The sequence below is a fragment of the Coloeus monedula genome (assembly GCF_965178545.1).
Source record: "Coloeus monedula genome assembly, chromosome: 6".
Classification (NCBI taxonomy): Eukaryota; Metazoa; Chordata; class Aves; order Passeriformes; family Corvidae; genus Coloeus; species Coloeus monedula.
This window is the reverse complement of record NC_138786.1, coordinates 48,469,081-48,488,682: the sequence shown is the minus strand read 5'-3', so window position 1 is coordinate 48,488,682 and position 19,602 is coordinate 48,469,081. Positions and strand designations below refer to the sequence as shown.

The 19,602-nt window shown below is 41.3% G+C and overlaps 1 protein-coding gene across 1 annotated transcript in view; it reads left to right on the top strand.

Moving 5' to 3' along the window:
- CCDC88C (coiled-coil domain containing 88C) overlaps positions 1-9,882 on the top strand; it is a 97,162-nt gene extending 87,280 nt beyond the window's left edge. Inside the window, exons 26-31 of the mRNA XM_082283124.1 lie at positions 2,704-2,886; positions 3,242-3,310; positions 4,089-4,157; positions 4,939-5,237; positions 6,222-6,437; positions 7,641-9,882. Of these exons, the coding sequence (XP_082139250.1) occupies positions 2,704-2,886; positions 3,242-3,310; positions 4,089-4,157; positions 4,939-5,237; positions 6,222-6,437; positions 7,641-8,654 (1,850 nt within the window). The 3' untranslated portion in view covers positions 8,655-9,882. The remainder of the gene's footprint in view (positions 1-2,703; positions 2,887-3,241; positions 3,311-4,088; positions 4,158-4,938; positions 5,238-6,221; positions 6,438-7,640) is intronic.
- The last annotated feature ends 9,720 nt before the right edge of the window (positions 9,883-19,602 follow it).

The window sequence follows — 19,602 nt, the reverse complement described above, 5'->3', positions numbered from 1 at the left end:
TGCGGATCACCGGTACTAAAGCCTAGAAGACATCCAGGAAATTTGAGTGTGTCATCACTGAGTAACATGTACACCAATTTAATTTTATATTATAAAGCAAAAACATTTTGAATGCTCTAACAGTAATTTCTTAGTGGACTTGCTTAAATATTGTGTGTATGTGGTAATCTATGACTTAACCTGAGTCAGATTAGCTATGTTCAGCTATGCATTCATCAGTCCTCCATTATAGGTGTTGGTCATTGTTTAGCCGTATCTGTTTTTACTGCTTGTGTAGTCTTTAATCTGTGTTAAGACATTTTAAATTTTATTTATAAGGCTTTTTTTTTTACTTTTTTTTCTTCTTCTTTTTGGGATACCTGGGTGATAACAATTTAGCTGCACAGCGCAAAAAGATTGCCTTTTTGAGAAGCAAAAGCAAGGATAAAGAAAAGTCTCCTAAGTCTCCATCGAATCATCAGTCTTTCTCTAATCGGCTCCGGTTCTGGTCTTCTTCCGACATCCCATCCTCTCCTAACGAAACTCTTTCTTTCCCGGAACTGGGAGTTTTCTAACAACTTCTCTGTAGCATTTATCTTCATTTATTTCTGTCAAATATTTAAAAAAAAAAAAAAAATCCCATATGCCATAAAAGAATACGCACATTGATAGAAACACTCAGCATGTCTATACAATACTCTAAATACAAGCAAAGATTAGTGAACATGGACTTAAGGTTTCCTGTAGAAGATGAATCACTCTTGCACACTGTGGATCATTTCTTCAATGCAGCACACTTAGGGGACCTCATGGCATACAGTTTGCGTATGTATATTGGCTGTGGTGCATGTTGTAAGTGAAGTTGCTGTTCGCTTCAATATTTTCTTGCAGTCATGTACTTGCATTGTGTCCAGTTAAAGTGTTGAACTGATTTGCTGTTGCTGTGCTTTATACAGTGTGGTAGTCATACTAAAATACAAATACAGTCTCAAACTCCAGAGATTTTTCCAACAGTCTGTGCTACTAAATGATCTTAAAATACAAGTTTTTTATCATCTTTTTCTGCTTTTAAATACTCTAGCTTTGAATATAGAGTGGAAGCTACTGGAAAAATTATTCTCAGCCAAGTGTCTTGATGCTTGCATTCAAACCTGATATTTGCAAGGTTTTATACTTCCAACTGTGAAAATTCATCCTGAATTGAGCTGATGTTTTGGTTTCTTCTGATTCAGTTTCAACAGATTTTTTGGAAGAAGAATGTAGATTTGTTCTCTTAAGACTGGGAATAACCTTCATTAATCCATTGCCCAGAATTCTTGTTGTCTAGTAGTCATGACCTGGTGGCTTCTGAAATCAATGTGCAGGTCCAGTCCGCACCGTGTTAGAGAATTCGATGCAGCATGGGCAGTGTGCTACCAGGAGCTCAGGAGAGAGGCCAAAAGATCTCGTTTCCCTTCTCACTCTGAGAAGTGTCCCTGGTGGCACAACCAGGGACTCTGGCAGAATAGCCTGTTGCTGCCCATTTTGGGATTTGTAGAGAATGTTAATCTCCAGGGTAATTAATATTTTTGGCACCCATAGAAGGTTTTAAGTGTGTCTACAAAGTCAATTAGAAATACAGATTTGCGTGTGAAGCTTTAGCCAGTAATTTCCCCTGCAGGCGTGGTATAAGCTTCAGTTCTGAGAGCAAGTGCTGGCCCTGTGCAGTGGAGTCCACACAGACCTTGGGAGAAAACATTGTTCCTGAATGAAGTCAGCTTCCAGGGGCCACCTAAGATGACAGCACCTTGGTCCATTTCTCTAATACCACTTCACAGCTGCTCTGTGCTTTGAACTGTCTGTCCATTGTCTCTGCAAGTTGTTTATTTTGACTGCTGCACTCTGCTGCATTTTCAACATTCAGTTTCTATTAATCAAGTAGTCTATAGAAATATATACAGAATCTAGACTCTTGCATCTCATTAAGTGTGTTTTCTGTAGTACATTCTTTAAATTTTGTTCTATGTGTGACTTAAAGCATTACATTCATGTTACAAGGAATTAATTAACCTGCTTCATCAGTAGAAAAGAATTTTTCAGATTCTTAATCTAAGTAATATTCTAGCAGACAGTTTTGTTGTTCTGCTAAGATCCCAGGAACTCCACTTAAAAATCATTGCACCAGAACATCATAAGAGCAGTTTCAACCTTGTAAAGACTGAGCTCTTACCCACAGCAAAGATCTAAGCCTGAAAGCAGTTAGCTTAGTGCATGGATCATGATAGATAATTTTCAAATCAGCATTATTTTTCTTTGAATAAGAGCATGACTACTGTCACTCTTTCCCTATTCTATTTTATTACTGAAGTAAGTACTTAGAAAATGCACCTACAAGGAATAATGTTATGGGAATTTCACACTTCACTTATCTTTTCTGGATTCATGTCTTTGCTCCTTTTCTTCCTCCTTTCACAGTAATTGTTGCATGTATAATATCAACCCTCCCACCGGCACTAAGCAGCCCTTGTCACTCCCACACTTTACAGAGAGCACACATGATTGACAAGCTGGTGGCAGAAATTTCCTATCCACTACTGCACTGTTTATGGAAAAGCTTGCCAAACTAGCGCCTCTGTTGTGCTGTTTCTTTGTGCCTGTTTGTCATGTTTGTATGGGCAGATAAATACAAATCCCCAAATGCTATTTTTTCACTGAGTCTTATTCATTTACCTCTCTCCCCACCAGCGCTAATGGACCTAAAGCAAAAAAGGAATTCCCATCACGGAGGCAGCAATGATAATGTTGAAATTTCAGCAGACTCTGCAACAAAACCCAGCTGTGTAGAAATGGGTCCCAGAACTTACTCAACCTCAGCTATTCACGTGCACACTTCCACTCCCATCTCTCGGCTCCAGAGCAGGCCCAAAGGTGTGTGGTGCATTTGATACACTGGCTGGTAGTGCCAGGCATGCTGCTTCGTAGCTCCTGCAAGGCTGCTAGTGGCATTTGAGTATAAAGCCAGAGCACTAATATTTTCACTCCTACTTTATGTGCTTAATGGTTTAACTATGAAATACAGGGTTTACTCACTCTTGTAATGTCATAAACTTGACAGACCACATTTGACTGTCAGTTCTTCAGTGGTTCCCTATCCACTGTTTAGAAGATGGGTCTATAAAACCCTCTTGGATCACCTCAGTCTTCTACGCTGCTAGAGAGACTGGCCTCAAGGATTAACCTTTCTGTGTTGAATTGGCCTTTTAAGTTTTATGTTCTTTTCCAGGCTATAATTCAGAAGATAATCTATGTGAACAGTCCCCAGAGGTGGAGTTTGCTAGCACCAGACAGCATGGTAAGCTTGTAGCATGTGTGAGTGCTCTAAACATCTGCATTAAGACTTGTTTCGTTACATCCGTGTGAACTGTCCTGGAGTATTTTAGTTACATTAATATTACAGAAGGAGGTGTAGTAATGCAGCACCATTTTGGGAATGTGGTTCCAACTGCTTCTAGTTTTCTGCTGAAGCTTTTAATGGATGTTTTGCCAAAATGAATTTTCAAAACAATGTTAATGTTGAGGCAAGTTGCCTTCCCCCACCAACAGACCTTTTAATGCATGTCCTACAGATTTGTTGGTGATTTTTTTTGAGAATGTTTAATTCCTTCCTTAAGGGAGTGAATCAGCAGTAAGAAAAATTCTGTGTGGGGCTTGTGGATGCACAGTGGCAAGACTGTTGAAGCAGCAGAACTGCCTGCTTAGAGATTGTGGAAGACTTAATTTGCAAGCTGGCTAGCAGCTCCTTCCAAAGAAAACTGAGAAAGAGACAGCAACTTATTGTTGAGCTTTTTCAGTATCTGCATTACTTTATAGTTAGTGTAAAAACAAAACCCAGAAGGTACTACTTTGTGCAAAAAATGAGATAAACAAGATGGATCCTAAACAACTTGAAAAATGAAGATGGTTTCTACTCAGTCCAGATTTTGGCATCCTGTGTATATTATGTTGTTAATGTTTTCAAAGTGACTTAGTTGCACAGGTCCTATTTTCAGAAGGGAGACTGATGCCAAGTCTTCTAGAGAATCAGAGGAACTTAAGATCTGTTTGTTCAGTGCTTGATTTTTGTTTTTCAGTGTCCAGGCCAAACAGTTTAGAGAGCAGTAGGAACGCTTCCAGCAGTAGTTCACCTCTCAATTTGAAAGGTAAAGCTTTTACAGCTGAGTTATGACAAACAGGAAGTGAAATTCTGTGAAACTGTGTAAAATGCCATTTTCCTTCCAATTAATTTTAAAGACTGTTGTTTTGAAATGGTAATGATTATGCAATCTGGACATGGGAATCAAAATGCTGGCAAGAAGTGCTTTTCTAAGATTGATTCTGGCAAGGGGTGGCTTTTAAGGCACACAGTCAAGTTTTGCTTCAGTCTGACTGGCATCGTATTGTGGGAAATATCAGGCCATTTATTAGACTCTCTGCAACTTATTAGACTCTCTACAGCAAGAGGTCTCTGTGGTTCTTACTCTGTATACAGCTTGTGTATGGAATCAGTGTGCTCTGGAGATTTGCTTTTGCTGAAATTGTGCATCCTTGAAGGATGCCAAGAGGGAAAAATCCGCTTTCTGCTTTTCCACTGTTAGGGTCTAGCTCTCAGATCACACAGCCTGGGAGATCTTTTAGTGATTCACAGGTTGTAAAGAGGCACCTCAATATTATCTTATTAATATAAGACTTATTAGCCTGCAGTGCTATTTTTATTCTTTGGAGAAGTAGTTGTGCTTGTTTAAGGTGCTGTAAGACTCTTACTAGTCCTGATTTTTCAAAGCTCTGATTGCTTTGAGTTCTGTAGGAGGAAAAAAGTAAGGTAAAAAATGTCACCCAGTCTGTGTGGAAATGGCCCTGGATGATAAAGTTCCTACTTGAGTGTGAAATCTACTGATATTACATCAGAGCAGTGTCATTAATGGTATTTATGCTTCTCCTCAGGTTCATTAGACCATATCCATGGTAGAACTGAGAGCCTCAGCAGTGAAGATATGGTGCCAAGCAGGGAGGCATCAGCCTTGCTCCGAGACACCTATTCCCTTCACTCTGTTGCTGCTTTCTTAAGCCCTAGCAGGCATGAGTCCTCCTCCCACCGGAATGGTTTGATGTCCTGTGATACACCTCTGAAGAACAATCCATCTCAGTCTTACGCAGGCAGGCAGCGGTCTGCCTCACCTGGCAGTGAGATGGTAACTTTGGAAGAGTTCTTGGAAGAGAGCAACAGGCTGTCTCTACCAAGTGTAAGTAAATAAAGCTAGATAGCCCATTTCAGATGTCAAAAAACTGTTAAAAGCTGATTTAGGAGGATGAGGGCATAGGGAAACAGAGAGAGACAAGATGATCCTTGTTCATATACGTGAATACGATGATGTCTTGCGAATGAAACAGTTTCAATAACTAAGGCAAAATTAGCTTTCACATAGCACTCTGCTAATTTATTTTGGTGTATGAGCTGTGACAAGTCAGATAATTCACTGCAAGTACTGTGTGTTGGACTGCTGGGGCTCTTTGCTAGCAAATGGTTGTGGTCAAGGTTTTGTATTATATCATCACTTCTCAGCTCCGGGTATTTTTATTTATATACTGGTAACTTTTCTGTGTAATTTTCAGCACTAAATCTATAATTAGGAATGAAACCTAGAATAGTTTTCAACTGATGTGCAAAGTACGCAGTTGTTAAAACCATCTCTTAATCTGAAAATATCAGTGCATTTGAGAAAGACTATTTTTCTTGCAGACGGAAGTTTTTGATACTTTTCACCATGTTTGTGTGTTGGCTGGTGCTGCCCTGTTGGTTCAATGACTGCAACAATATGTCTCTTATTGAAGTGCTTTTTTCAGGAATTAAATGTTTGTTTTCAAGATGACATTTGTCTTTCACTGCTCAGACATGCTGTACAATGTGAGGCAGTGCACTATTGAACAGGTATATACCTGTAAGGAATATCTTAACAATTAATTGATAGTGTAAGTGAACAGAGATTTCTGTTTTATGAATGCCTTGGTAAAAGTATTAAAATCAGCAGAGCTGTGCCATTTCATGGCATCAGTAAATTCTAGCCCTTGAATCTTCAGAGTAGTGTTTAAATATACCTCCTACTCCCTCATTATTCCAAGTACAATTCTTAGCTTTTAGAGATGTTTGAAATTATTATTTTTGTGTGTGTCTGTAACTACCTGACCATGTCCATTTTCATTCTTTCTGTCATCCTGTTCCTTTTCAGCATCGGCGCAGTTTAAATGAGACTGAAATGATTTCATTACACCAGTTTCTGTTAGAAGCTGATGCACTGTATCCCTCTTGCTACTCCCTATGTCCTTCCATTCATCAGGAGCATTCGCAGTCACTCGAATCGGTCCTCAGTGTTTCATGTCCTGACAGCGTGAGGCACAGAACAGGCAGGGGAAATAGGAGATCTGCTTCATTCTATATCCCCAGGGTATCCATTGTTCTTATTATGAAGGCAACAGCTGCTGACTTACCACAGCTTTTGCTAGCATATTAATACCTATAGAAGCATACTGTAACTCTTACTTGTTATTTTAAAGGCTGGCAGATCATTTGCATTAATTGCTCCTAAAGTATTTGCAGTGCTTGTTCATACACATGCGTGTTTTCGGAGGATTCATCATTCTGTAATGTTAATGTGTGTAACAGCTGTTTAAATAAAGTTAAAAATAACCTTAATGCTTTAACACTTAGTGGAGCTTAGAAATTTTTACACTGCACTATTACCATTGATGGTGTTTGGTTATGGAAAATGAGTTTTTTGACTGGAAGAAATATTTGGAACACTAGTGAAATAAGTATATTAAGCTTTAAACATGCTCCCTGAAGAAAACAAGTAAATTTCATTAGCTTGTTCAGCATGTTGTTTGTAAAGACAGCATGTCCCTTAACTGTTCTGAGCATGCCTTTTACTAATAGTACAATGGCTGCTGATCAGACATTGCCATTTTTGGATTGCATGGACCATCCCCATGAAATACTCATTGTATATTTTCTTTTACTGCCAGGTTAATTGTCTGACTTGAAATTTGCAAGTTCATAGTGGGCGAACAATTTTTGTAATGGTATTTTTGTACATTTCATTGTATCGCACATGCAGCTTTTAACATATATTGAGTGGGAGAGGTGAAGGGAATCAATGGAGAAGGAATGAAACTTTTTTGTAATGCTAGCACATTTCCCCAAGGTATTGTCTTCTGTTACCTTCCTGAAGTTACTGTAGAGAGTTATCCAGATGAACTGTATTCTGGAAGATGACAGACATCATTGATACCTGCTGATAACCAAAGGCTGATGTCATCAATGTGATATTGATGTTGAAGTGACAGTGGCTGATGTGAAAGGAGGCAAAAGAGCTGCTGTCCAGGTTGCAACCAAAATGAAACTTTTAAAGTATGACAATTAACCTGGCAAACAAGGCTGTCATAATCTAATTACAATAAGCACAGTTTTCCTTGAGTTGGATTTATACCCATTTAGGCATTCATCTCTTTTGTTCCCCACTATATAAAATCTATGGTTGTGTTTGGCTTGAATTAAGTGGGAAGGAAGACTGTGTGGATACAGAGTTCTGCATGATTCTTTAAAAAAAAAGTGTTGTCATTAATATGATGTGCATATTTTCTCACACCAGGACACCTCCACTAACAGAGATGACTTGCTCGGCGATTATTTTAGGAAAGCAAATGAGCATTCAGCTACTGGGAACTTGCTGGTTCAGCTGTCCAGAAAGGAGGCTGCTAAGATGCCCACTAGTCTTGTTGCTCCAACTGTGAAGATGGCCATTGCTGGTGAAGAAGGAAGAACAGCTAAGCCTGACAATTACATGAAACTAAACCTCAGACAAGTTGAACCTGATGCTCTGGCAAAGCCCCAAGGGTCCCTTAAGCTTCCTCACACGCCACAGCACCAGTCTGGCAGCGGGATGCGGCAGATGGCACAGCCTCAGCAGCCTGGAACTGTGAGCAGGAGGAGTACGTCACTGAGCAGGGCATTTAGCTTAGCCTCTGCAGACCTCCTCAGGGCTGCTGGCCCAGAGGCCTACAGGCAGGAGAGCCCTCAGAGGTCAGGAGCAGAGCTGCATGGGGGCAAGGACGCTGTCAGTCAGACCACCAGAGCTTCTGTGCCAACGACCTCCCAGGCACCATTAAGAGAGAGGCCGCAGTCTGCAAAGGTGGCAGGTTCCGTGCAAGGTGTTGATTCCCGCTGTCGGCAGCTTGATGCGAGGCGCCTTTCCCTGGTCCCACCAAAAGATGAGAGGCCACTCTCCTTCCATCAGTTCTCTGCCTCACCCACTGCATCCACCAGCAGTCTGAATGCTCAGCAGCAAGAGCGTGTGAACCCTGGGCAACACTACTCGTCTGCATCACACACTCCCTCAAAAGTCAAACCCAAGTCAGCACCTCGTACTGAGGAGGTGGCCACAGTGGCCCCTGCCAGAGCTGTTTGCAGCAGCACTGAGGGAAGTATTTCCCCAGGGCAAGGCCAGGGTGATACCCTACCCACCAAGTGCCAGGGTAAGCTGTTAGAAAGCAGCTCTGGGACTGTAGAGGAGCCCATGAGAGGAGGCAGCTCCAACAGCACAGGTGGGTCTCCTGATCCCCAGGGGGATCAGCAGACGGTTTGGTATGAGTATGGCTGTGTGTAACCCACAGGTGTAGCTGTAATACGTGTGTTTGGTATGGCTGATGTCCAGGTACCATTTATCTAGACACTGTCAGGTCTTAAAAGGCATCACCTGCATGCTTCTCTGAGTGTTCTCTGGGTACTGTTCTGTAGTTGGACAAAGTGTGATTAAGAGAAGCAAGGAGCAAAACTCCAGTCCTTCTTCTGATGCTGTTGTGCCTAAAACAAAGTGGAAGCCTGACCTAATCTCACAGCAAACTTGGCACCTGATTCTCACAGGTTCTGAGCATTCCCCAGTCCAGCAGAATCTTAGCAGGGTCTTCTGTCGTTGCTGCGCGGTGCACCCTTTTACATGCATTAAAGAAAAGTTTCACAGGTCATGTGTGTGCTAAACCCAGCCCCCCCATTGGTAAATAACCACACTGAAAAGGTCATATAAAAGCCAAATTTCTCCCCTAAAGATAGAATCAAATGCTTAAGTAGCATAGAGATGACGAGCAGAAGTGCATGGCTTTAGCCATGGATCTGGTAAAATCTATTTTTCTAGCCACAGCTACATCTTATAGAAGGTATTGTGTAGACTTCAAGGATGGCATCTCAGCCTTTCCCACTTGGACTGTGTAAACACAGAGGCCAGCATAATTACCCCACTGCCTTCACTATAGCTGCAGCTCAGTGGATCCTTGACTTTGCAACCAGAGTGGTGCTGCCTTTTGAAACTTGTTTTATCTTTTATACAAACACTGGAACTATTGCAGCCTTTCAGGGGAGATGCCATTTCAGTTGCAAAGGTGGCATCTCGTGTACAAAAGTGTCTTGTAAGTATGTATATAAGAAGACCAAGTACTGTATAAGAATGCTGTGTAAATTGTGTTATTACAACCTTGTGTGCATGACAGCCCACATCGTAAGTGGTTTGTGGGATTTTGTCTCTTAGAAATCCTTGTTTGTCTCCAAGATTTTTTCTCAGTATAGAAAGCAAAATAATTTTGTACACATGTGAAAGAAATATACTTTTAAAAATCTATTTATGTGCAAAGAAGTTCCTTGTATGTTTCTGTCCAGAGTGTCATCAGCTGCTTATGTATATATATGATCAAATGCATATTTTAATTCCATGTTTGTAAAGCTGTTTTTCTTGCAATAGACTAAATCCTTAAAAAAATACTTGTTTTGCTGGTTCTGATTTAATTTAGTAAAAGATAAAACTGATTCATTTAATGATGTTTTTGTTATCTAATATGTAGCAATCCCATTCTGAAAACTACAAAATTGTTTATAATAAAGATTAAAATAAAATTGATTGATGTTGTACTTTTTGTCCTTGGAAAAATAAAAACCCCCAAAAATGTGATTCGCAGTGCTGGCGATCTGTCTGCAATGGCTCTTTGTAAGCCTTAGTATTGATTTGCATGTCTGGGTGAAGTTTTATTTGTTTTTACAATATAAGAAGGTATAAAGACTTCTACCAGAAGTCCTTTTGTTTAATTGTAACCTTCTTACCGAAGACTACAGGAGGGTTGAACATGCAAAGTTAAGTGACTTACAGTTCACTCTATAATTGGACTGTTAGATTTTTATGTTTCTCTGACCACTTCAGATAGGGCCAAACATTCCGTGAATTTTGACCAAGCTTGCATCTTGTATAGTCTGTTTTGTAATTAGCTCTCGGGACGCCTTATGAAAGTGAGAAATTATTCATCTTTCAACACATAGAGAATGGCAAAAAACCCCATTCTGCCTGCTCTGCTATTTTAATTGCAAACTATAGTTTTGCAACAAATTTAAAATTATGTGTGCTCTATGGCAATTTTGGAACATACTGAATGTTCTTAGTAAACTCAAATTCTTCTTCCAGAAATTTTATCTCAAAATGGATTCTTGTCAAGACCACTAAAGGTTCAAGACTGGTGTTTCTTGTTTCAGCTCCTTTTTGGAGGGCATGTGCAGGCTGGACTGCTGAGGAAGCGATCTGTGACTTGTTAGTTACTGTAGATCTGCTTTTGCTATGAATACCTGCCCAGTGGCACACCTTAGTTGTCAGTTTCTGGGTAATTTACAGTTATTTACGTTCTCAGTTCTAGTGAGTTTGAATAAAAAGATACTAAATACATTTGTAGTACCATTCGGGTGTGGGATAATTCTAAATACAGATGTTCTGCCATGGAACAACTGTTGAAGCACACAGTGCAGTGGCCCTGCAGTGGCCTTTCTGGGAACGTTCAGGAAGGTTTTGGTGTAGGTGCCTGCCCTGCCGTGGCGGGTGCAGTTATTTCGCAGTCTGCTCAGTCCAGTAATTGTTGTCAGCTCTTCCTTGACAGTCACGGTGGCTCCCGGCCGCGCTCCCGCCGTGTGCTGCGCCATCAGGTAAGGAAGGAAAGGCTGGGCGGGGGAAGGCCTGCCCACAGCCCCGGGGCTGCTGCTGCGCTTTGTCTTCCTGAGGCGCGCAGGGCCAGCGGTAGCGTGAAAGTGGCGTTCTGGTGCCTGAAGGGGAGAAGGGAGTTGTGTTTAGAGAGACAGAAATCGGCAAATCCTCTCTAGTTTTGTGCAGATGGAGCTGGGCGGGTGGAGGTGCCGTGAGGCACCAGCTTGCGTGAGGTGGCGGGAACTGTGGGGAGAGGTGTTCCTGTGAGGGTAAAGGATGGCGCAGAGCTGCCCGACCCTTTCTTGATGCCTTCCAAGAAGTGAAGATGAAATAGCAGCTGTTTCACATTGCGGCTGTGTGCGGCTGGGCCAGGCTGCGGGGGGACACAGGGAGCTGGCGGAGCCCCCAGCTGCCTGTTGGACGGCGGGATAAAAGGATCTCCAGGAGCCCCAGCCTTCCTCACACTGGCTTTTCCCAGCTCTGCATGGGCTGTAGGATGCTGATTATTTCCTGACAGGAGGGAAGGGTGTGCTCTCTGAAGGTTGCTAATTATGTGCTAAGTAGTGCTGCGAATGGTTCTGGGTTCAACGCTTCAAGCCGTTCAGTGGCTCATTAATTCTCTAGGTCGAGTTTTTTATTAAAGGACGGATTTTTGAAGGGGATCCATCCCGAGGAGGCAGCTAAGTTGCCAGTAGTTTTCCAAGAAAGCCGAAGGGCACTTTGTGACTTTGGCAGCACCCGCTCCCTGCAGCGTGCTCAAACTCTGAAGTCAGTGAAGCTGTTTGACGCAAGGAAACAAATGATGGTGTGTGTTTAAAGTACAATAAATGGCTGCTGTGGGAATGGCTGCCAGGAGGTTGCGTGCTCTGCAGTGACAAAGTATATCCTTAGCGAGAAATCTGAGGTCCTTTACAGAGATAGCGTGTCATGGAAACCTTTTTCCTATTAGATATTCTTCCACTGTTCTCAAACTTGGGACCTGATTGTGAAGTGAGCAGACCTTTTCTGATTTCAGTTAACTGAGTTCAGAACATAAAACCACCAAAAGTAGAATTTGAAAAAAATAGAATTTACTTTTTTTTTTCTATAATGAGGGAAGTTCAAAGTGTTAAGGACATTGTAAAAATAACTAGTGCTTAGCTTAGGAAAACTGTGCATCAGCATGTGGTCGGAAATTATTTCTGATTGTCCAGACATTTGGGGACATACTAGCTCAGCCACAGGTAAATTACTTTTAAGACAGAACATGGAAGAAATTTATCCAGAAATTATTCATTCAGGTGAAAGGATTACGGCCTGGATGTTAAACTGATGTACAAAGAACAACACTGTTTCTTTTTTTTTTTTTTTTTCTGGTTAAACATGAACCCAGCTGTCCAGAGAGCATTTGAATTGTGGGTTTGCATTTTCAGATGAAGGGGGCAGTGGAGTGTGGAATCAGTTGTGGTAGATTTCACAAAAAACATTTATCCTAAAAATTGCTTCTCTGCCTATCAGGATCATGGAATATCAGATCCCAACGGCACTGGAAATGTTTAAGACAAGGTGGAAAATTTGTGAATGTTTTTATAAATCTCCAGTACCAGGCAGAATTGACCTGATGTCACAGTGCAGGGTGAAATAATTCATTTACCAGAAATAACGAATGAAGTTATTGTTATGAAGGGCTCACAGGGACTGGAGAATTAGACTGGGCCATGAAGGTCTGGCTTGAAAGCTGGTGCTAGAGGCTGCTGTATGAACTAAGAATGGCATCAGCTGAAAAAGAGTCATTATTTAAGAGTACTGACAGGAGTTTAAAGTTAGTGGGAGAAGGTATGGCAAGTTTTCCAAAACTAAATGGTGTTTTTCCAGTTACAAGAATTTTTTCAAAAATATGAAGAGAACAGTAGAAAACAGAGAGCTGCTGTTCAATAGCTTCTAAAATAGGAGAGTCCTTAAAAGGCTAACCTGTGTCCTAAAGACAGAAATGCGAGTTGGTGAATTGTGACAGAAAGCTGAGATTTGTTCAGATTTGGAGGATTGTGAAGAATCTCATTAAAGAGTAACATGGATGAGTAAGGCACCCCAGCAGAAGAGTACTTGTGCTTCTCTCAGCTGAAACATGGAAGAGACAGTTTATTTATTGACTCTTGTTGGGGGTTAGGATATAATGGTATGGAAGCAAAACAGTGTTTTCCCTGAGAACAGGACAATGAAAATGTGGTTATTCCACAGAAACTAGGAATGTAAAACATGTCCAAAACAAAACACAGGATGCCATGGAAACTGTCAGCTCATCATTCCCAGATGTTCTAATCAGCTCTAGTTAAAATACTTGAACATTCTTAACCAAAGATTATCATAACTGAGGATTACGTAGCTCTGATGGTGAGACCATGCTAAAGTGCGTGATGTGTGTGTTGCATACCAGAATGAAAAAGAGCAGCAGATCTGAGCACTAGCACCAGCCTGTGAAAAGCTGTATTGCACAAGGGAAAACAAAAGCAGCCCAGCTCCCTCTGCAGTGAGTGACATCCTATGGTGTGATCTGAAACTCTGCTAAGGGAGAGTGCGCTTAGGAAAGGGAAAGTGAAGCTATTGGTGAGACTCATTGCACCAGGCTCTTATGAAATCAAATAGATTAATAGAATATGGTGTTATAATGGTTTTGGTTTATGATATGAGAGAGTTCATGTGAGAGCTAAACAGCCTGTGCTTTAAGAAAACATCATCAGATAGAAGTATAAGAGCCTCCTGCTTCCTCTCCAACATCGCATGCTGGCTGCCTTTGGATTCCACGCTTGGAACAGTGAGCACCTTCTCCATGTAAAAAACTCTGAAATTTGCGGGTCAAAGATCACCTCACTTCTTGCAGTCGTTGAGTAGTCTGGAAGTGCAAAATGCACTAATGGCAAGAATAGCAGTTTGTGTTTGGGAACATACTGCTAAGGAAGAACATGAGTGTTTGAGAAGGATATTCCAGGTGAAGAACAACAACTTGCCAGTGGACTGCTGAGGCATCCCTAGAGACTTGCATTGGAGGGAAGAGGGAGTTTTCTGCAAGAAATGGAAAAAAGTATGTCTGAACAACTGAGGTGAGCATTTCATAGGGCTATTACTATGATTGTTTTACCATTTGGCAGGGTATTTTGAAGGTTATGGGATTTGGAAGTCTATGTTCCCATGCCATTTTAAGTATCTCTGACCAAAATTACCCCATTCTTGTTAAACCCATAAAAAAATTCTTCCTTCCACCTTTGCAAGAAGATTTTTTTCTCTAGTTATGCAAAACTTGGACTTGCATTTGTGTGCACTGTGAGCCCACAAATACCTAATCCACAAATGAGTGTGGTTTAGGGCTGCTGGGGATGTTCAGCTGCAGCATCTCAGCCTTCTACAGAGATGGAAAATTCCCAATCAGTTTGAGTGCTTCTGTAGGACCCTTTTGACTATTTATAAGGGAAAGTAGAAGAAATCATGCAAATCAGGGAAATGTCTGTGAAGGAAAAATCTTTGGAACTTTTTTTACACCTGCAATCCTCTGAACAAGGGTTGCTTGCTCATAGCAGTGCAAAAGCCTGTCAGAGTTCAAGGAGAATCTGGATGATGCTCTTAGTCATGTGACTGAGTGTTAGATAGGCCTGCCAAGAGCAGGGAGCTGGACTCAATAACCCTTAGGACTCTCTTCCAACCCAGTACATTCTGTGATTCTATGAAAAAGCAGATGGAGAAAACAGGTGGCACAAACTGAATGGGATAGACCTTGTATCAATTTAGTTGAGATTTAACTTAAATTAAGCTAAAGTTGGTAACCTTCAATTTGCTCAGTCTCTTGAGCTTGCTTACAGGTTTTTTGGTCCTTCAGTAAATGATGCAAAGGGGTAGAATGCTTTAGGAAGCTATATGAACAGCATCATGTAAGCAGGACTGTACAGCTTATGTACTCCCATTTGCATCATACCTCCCAACTTTCTGATACAGTTGTTCCTTCTCCATGTGGAGGAGTTTTAGATCAGTTAGAGCACAAAAGGTTTAAAGCAGCATCCAGTGGGGCAACCGCTGTGTACACTCCAGAATGCAGCTTTGGTACCTTCACTGGCAAGAGGATCTCTCTGCTATTGCTGTTTTTTCTTGTGTTTCCACACAGTAGCATCTTGCTCCTGGATAGCTGAGGCTTAAAGGAGGTGGGTTATATATGTTTGATGGGTAATAGTATATTTTTATATACTATTTTGGTATGCTCTTAAAACTACTTCTTCCAACAACAACCACATGGTGTGTTGGTAGAAAATTCTTTGGATGAAAAGGAGCTTTCTCGCTAGATCCTGTCCAAAGCTCAGATAGTGGAACCAGCTACCACAGTCTGATCAAGCCCATTTCACCTCCAGCAATTTTCCTTCCATTGTGACTTCTCCTTGCCAGCGCTAGACATTTTTCTGTTCTTCAGCACAGAGTATTATCTTTATTCTCTGTGGGAATTAGCTAGCACTTAAAAATATTAGTAGGATGATAGATGCATTTAAGAATATCCATATCACTTTTTGCATATTGAGGCAAAATTGTTTCTATTTAGTCTTCAGTATTTTTAGCAGTACAAGTTTCCACATAATTTTCATTGTTTTAGAATTTCCTTCCTTGCTTATTTTGGCTTCTTTAATTGAAAAAAACTTGGAATTCCTGAAGCCCAGTTCTATTACCCACATTCAGCTCCCATGAACAGAGATCCTTTTCCTTGTTTATTTAACCAGCCATATCAATGGTAACAGGTCCCATTTGGCAGATCCTGAATTCCCACCCTGCCCTACGTGAACACGTGCTGGTTCTCTTCTTATGCAATCAGCCAAATGAATGAAAACAGATACCAACGACTTTATTGTATCAAATTTCATCCACATGAATTTTTGTAACTAAAATCAGAAGAAATGTTCCTTTCACGTGTTAAACTCTCGGGTTATATCTGTTTAACAGGGTTTACCTGGAAAAGGAGAGTATGCTTAGAAGGGAATCTGAAACTGAACGTGGGAAGGAAAGCAAAAAGTGAACTCAGTGACCCCTGTCTATTGTTTTTAGCACGATGTCTGTAGCAATGTTTTATGGCAAGCACCGTTATCTGAGGAACTATGAACATTCATGCTTTGATAGAAGACTGGGGACTATATTGTCCTTGAAGTATTGGTTCAAGGGCATTTAGGCCCCATCTTCCTCACTGCATTGGGGCAGTGGTGTATGGACTACCTTATGACTACAGTTCTTCTCAAACTAAAATTCCCAAATCCATGCTAATAGGGGGAAGAGGAGCAGCACAGGAGATTAGGTCCACATGGCTGTCCCTCTTGATGAACTCCATTTACCTGTGACCAGCCTTCTTTCCCATAGCTGAATGGAAGTTCATGCACACATTTATAGTGTACCAACCCACCCGCGATCATACACAGGTCCTTCACACAATGAGCCACACATCGAAGCCTGTGTCTCTAGGGGCACCATAACTGGGGAAAGACTTAATAAAGTCTGTTCTGTAGATAGCAAGAGCAGAGAGATTTTAGCCTGGATTCTGGACTGGCTGTAATGACTACCAATAACTTCACTGCCCTTGATATGCCGAGATTTTGAAAAAACTTTTTATTAATTCTGATAGTCTTGGCATAGAAATTTCTACGTTCTCCACTTCCTTTGTGTCAATGTCTGCGCTGTTCGTATTGTGAACAGAAACAGGCAGAGCTCCTGGATGGCTGTGTAATGCTCATATCACCTCACTCTTCACTCTTTCTGTATGAGTGAGGCCTTTCTCCCTTTATAGGCAGAGGGAAGAACTGGGTGCTTGAAGCTGTACCACAGGGCACTCTAGGGCAAGCCAGCTGATCCTCTACAGGTCCTTAATCCTCTGCAGATGATGACTGGTAATCCACATGGTAGCCACCATACGGTATTACTTGGTTGCCAAGTTCACCTCCATGAAGCCCATTTCTAGCATCCAAAATGAAGTCTCTGTGTTGGATATTTGCAGTCTAGGTGCAAAAGATTGTTAAATTGCATTTTCAGTGTAAATGAAAAGTGTTCCCTGCCTCAGGAAGGAACTAGAGAGGTGTATGTTACCTGGCAAAAACCCCAGCCCTGTGGGGATGGCTTGCTGTCCCTATCTAGCTTACTGAGTCCTTGCTGCCCTTCCAGGTTCCTACCTCTGCTGCGATGGGCAAAAGTAGGACATTTTGAGTGCTTTTAAATTTAAATTTTGAAGGAGCTTGGAAAACACCAGCATAGTGAGAACAGAGAGAATTTCCTGCTGGTCATATGTTCCTGTGAACAACCTGTTGCCCTTCTAATCTGTGGGAAAGTTTAAAAATAACACATGGTGCAGTGCAGATGGGGACAAGAGCAGAAGCAAGGGAAAATAGGAGGAGAACATCTAGATAAAGCAAGATGCCTGGCTGCAGTGAAACCTCTGAAACAAGTGAAGCATTGTGCTGCACGGCCATCCCTCCAGGCAGTGTAAGAGCTGGCCCAGCAGTGACTCTAGGGTGGTACCAGGAAGAGCATTAGGAAGTCCTTGTTATTCAGCTATAGAATATGGGAATATCTCTGTGTCACTGCAAAAGAGAGAACTTATTTTCCTCTTTTCCTCACCAAAATGGGTGCTTGAAAGGATTTAAATCAAATTTCATAGGAAAGTTGACCCTCATAAGCAAAGCATAGACCAGGTACTGGGAATCAATGCCAATACTGCCAGAAAGGGTATCTGCAGGAATATGCTTAAGGAGGAATGCTTATGACTGGAAATGAGATCATTGTGGGTGAGTAGAGGCCTTGAAAACATGATCTACAAAAAACACTGGAAAAGTAGGGCTGCTTACGCTCCAAAATCTAAAGAGGGACAGCATGTATAATCCTCAGACATTTAAATGATTGATATTGAGAAAGGTAGCAATAGACTGTTTTTCATGTACATTCACAGAAGGACAATAAAAAGATAAATTAATTGGAAATATAGAAGATAAAGATTTTTATATTAGTGCAAGCTTCTTAAGAACAGTCCTAGCCAGGGAATGGAGACATTGCAAGTGGTGAGGCAGAATCTTCCTTAATGGCAATTTAAGAGAAGCTGAAGCTCTAGAGGAGCTAGTCTAGCCTTTCTCAATGGGTAAGGAGATGGTCTAAATGACCTCCTTCCTGCTGCATTTCCATGGCATCTGTGTCATTTATAATGCCAGCTTAGCTCCATTTTTTTTGAATCTTGCTGCTTCTAGTTTTGACATACACAAGCCAGGAGCAATTCAATTCAATAGTGTTACTTAATCATCACACACATTAAAATGATTTGACCAAAGTGAGCGAAAAGCTAGAATTGCTACTTGGAGTGAGTAATAGCTATTTGTCAGCTTTAATAACTACTGTATAATTCATGGAGATAAAAGACTACAAAAATGTCATTTCTTTTCATTTTGAGAGTCTTAAATATGGTACAACATAATATGCAGTGGCTGAGTGTGTGTGATGGAGGTGACAACACATGGCTCTGCCCCCTTGGAAGTGATGAGGGCAGTTGGCCCAAGCCCCTAAATCCCATTATTTTAGTTACCTGCTTTACAGCATCTGCATGCTGAGGCACGCAAAATAGAATGTCTGGATGAAAAAGAAACAAACACAGGATTTTTCTGGAGTTTATTTTGCTCTGTCGTTTTCTGAGGGGTGTTTGTGGAAGTCATTGTTTCTGCTCCACTTGCAAGGCATAATTTACCAGCTGCATGGGTCAAGTGCTGCCTTTTTAGCCCACTCTGATAGACCTGTATTGTGTCTGATGACCAAGGTTCAGGCTGTGCTTTCTGGATATTCTGTCCACCTGTATCCAACATCTGTGTAACACATCTTTGAGCATGTACACATGTCAGCATGACAAGACAACTGCAGCCAAGGTGGGAACTAGGAAAGAAATACTGCCCACGATGTTATCTCTGCCAGTATCTTTGCTTTCCCTGGTACCCAAAGGGTAATCACTCTCTGTGGATCTTCTCAGGGCTTGTTCCCTATCTGCAGCCTGGACCCTGCAGAAGGTGGAATGCTTTCCCTGCAGCCACCAGTGAGAACTGGATACCACATGATCTCTGCCCTGACGTGCTCTTAGGGAAGGCAAGTAGTCAGTATAATGCCCTGTTGCTTTTTACTGAAGAAAATGCACGTACTACCAAGGAAGTTACTGCACTTCATTTTCTTAATACCATATTTTAGAAATTCTTTAATAAAAGTGTTGCAGTATCCAAGGGTATATAATTTTGGATTAAGAGGTATTGAAGCAAATGTTTTATTTCACTTCCTGAAAGGCCCCAGTCTGCGTGATTTTCTTAATATATGTATTCTTATATATGTATATAAAAATAAATAATAAAGACTAAATGAGTACAAAATAAAAGAAAACAATTTAACCACAAACAAAAAAACAACAACAACAGAAAAATTTAATCAGAGGAGGGAGTATTCCAAGTAGTCCTAATAAATGTGACAGCAACCATTCATATTTCTTAACACTGTAGAGGGTGTTCAGCCTCTGGCTGTGCTCCCAGGAGCCTGTGCCTTGCCTGTTCGGCCAGGTATGCTGCCTGACCTTTGACATCCTCTGAGCAGCACAGTG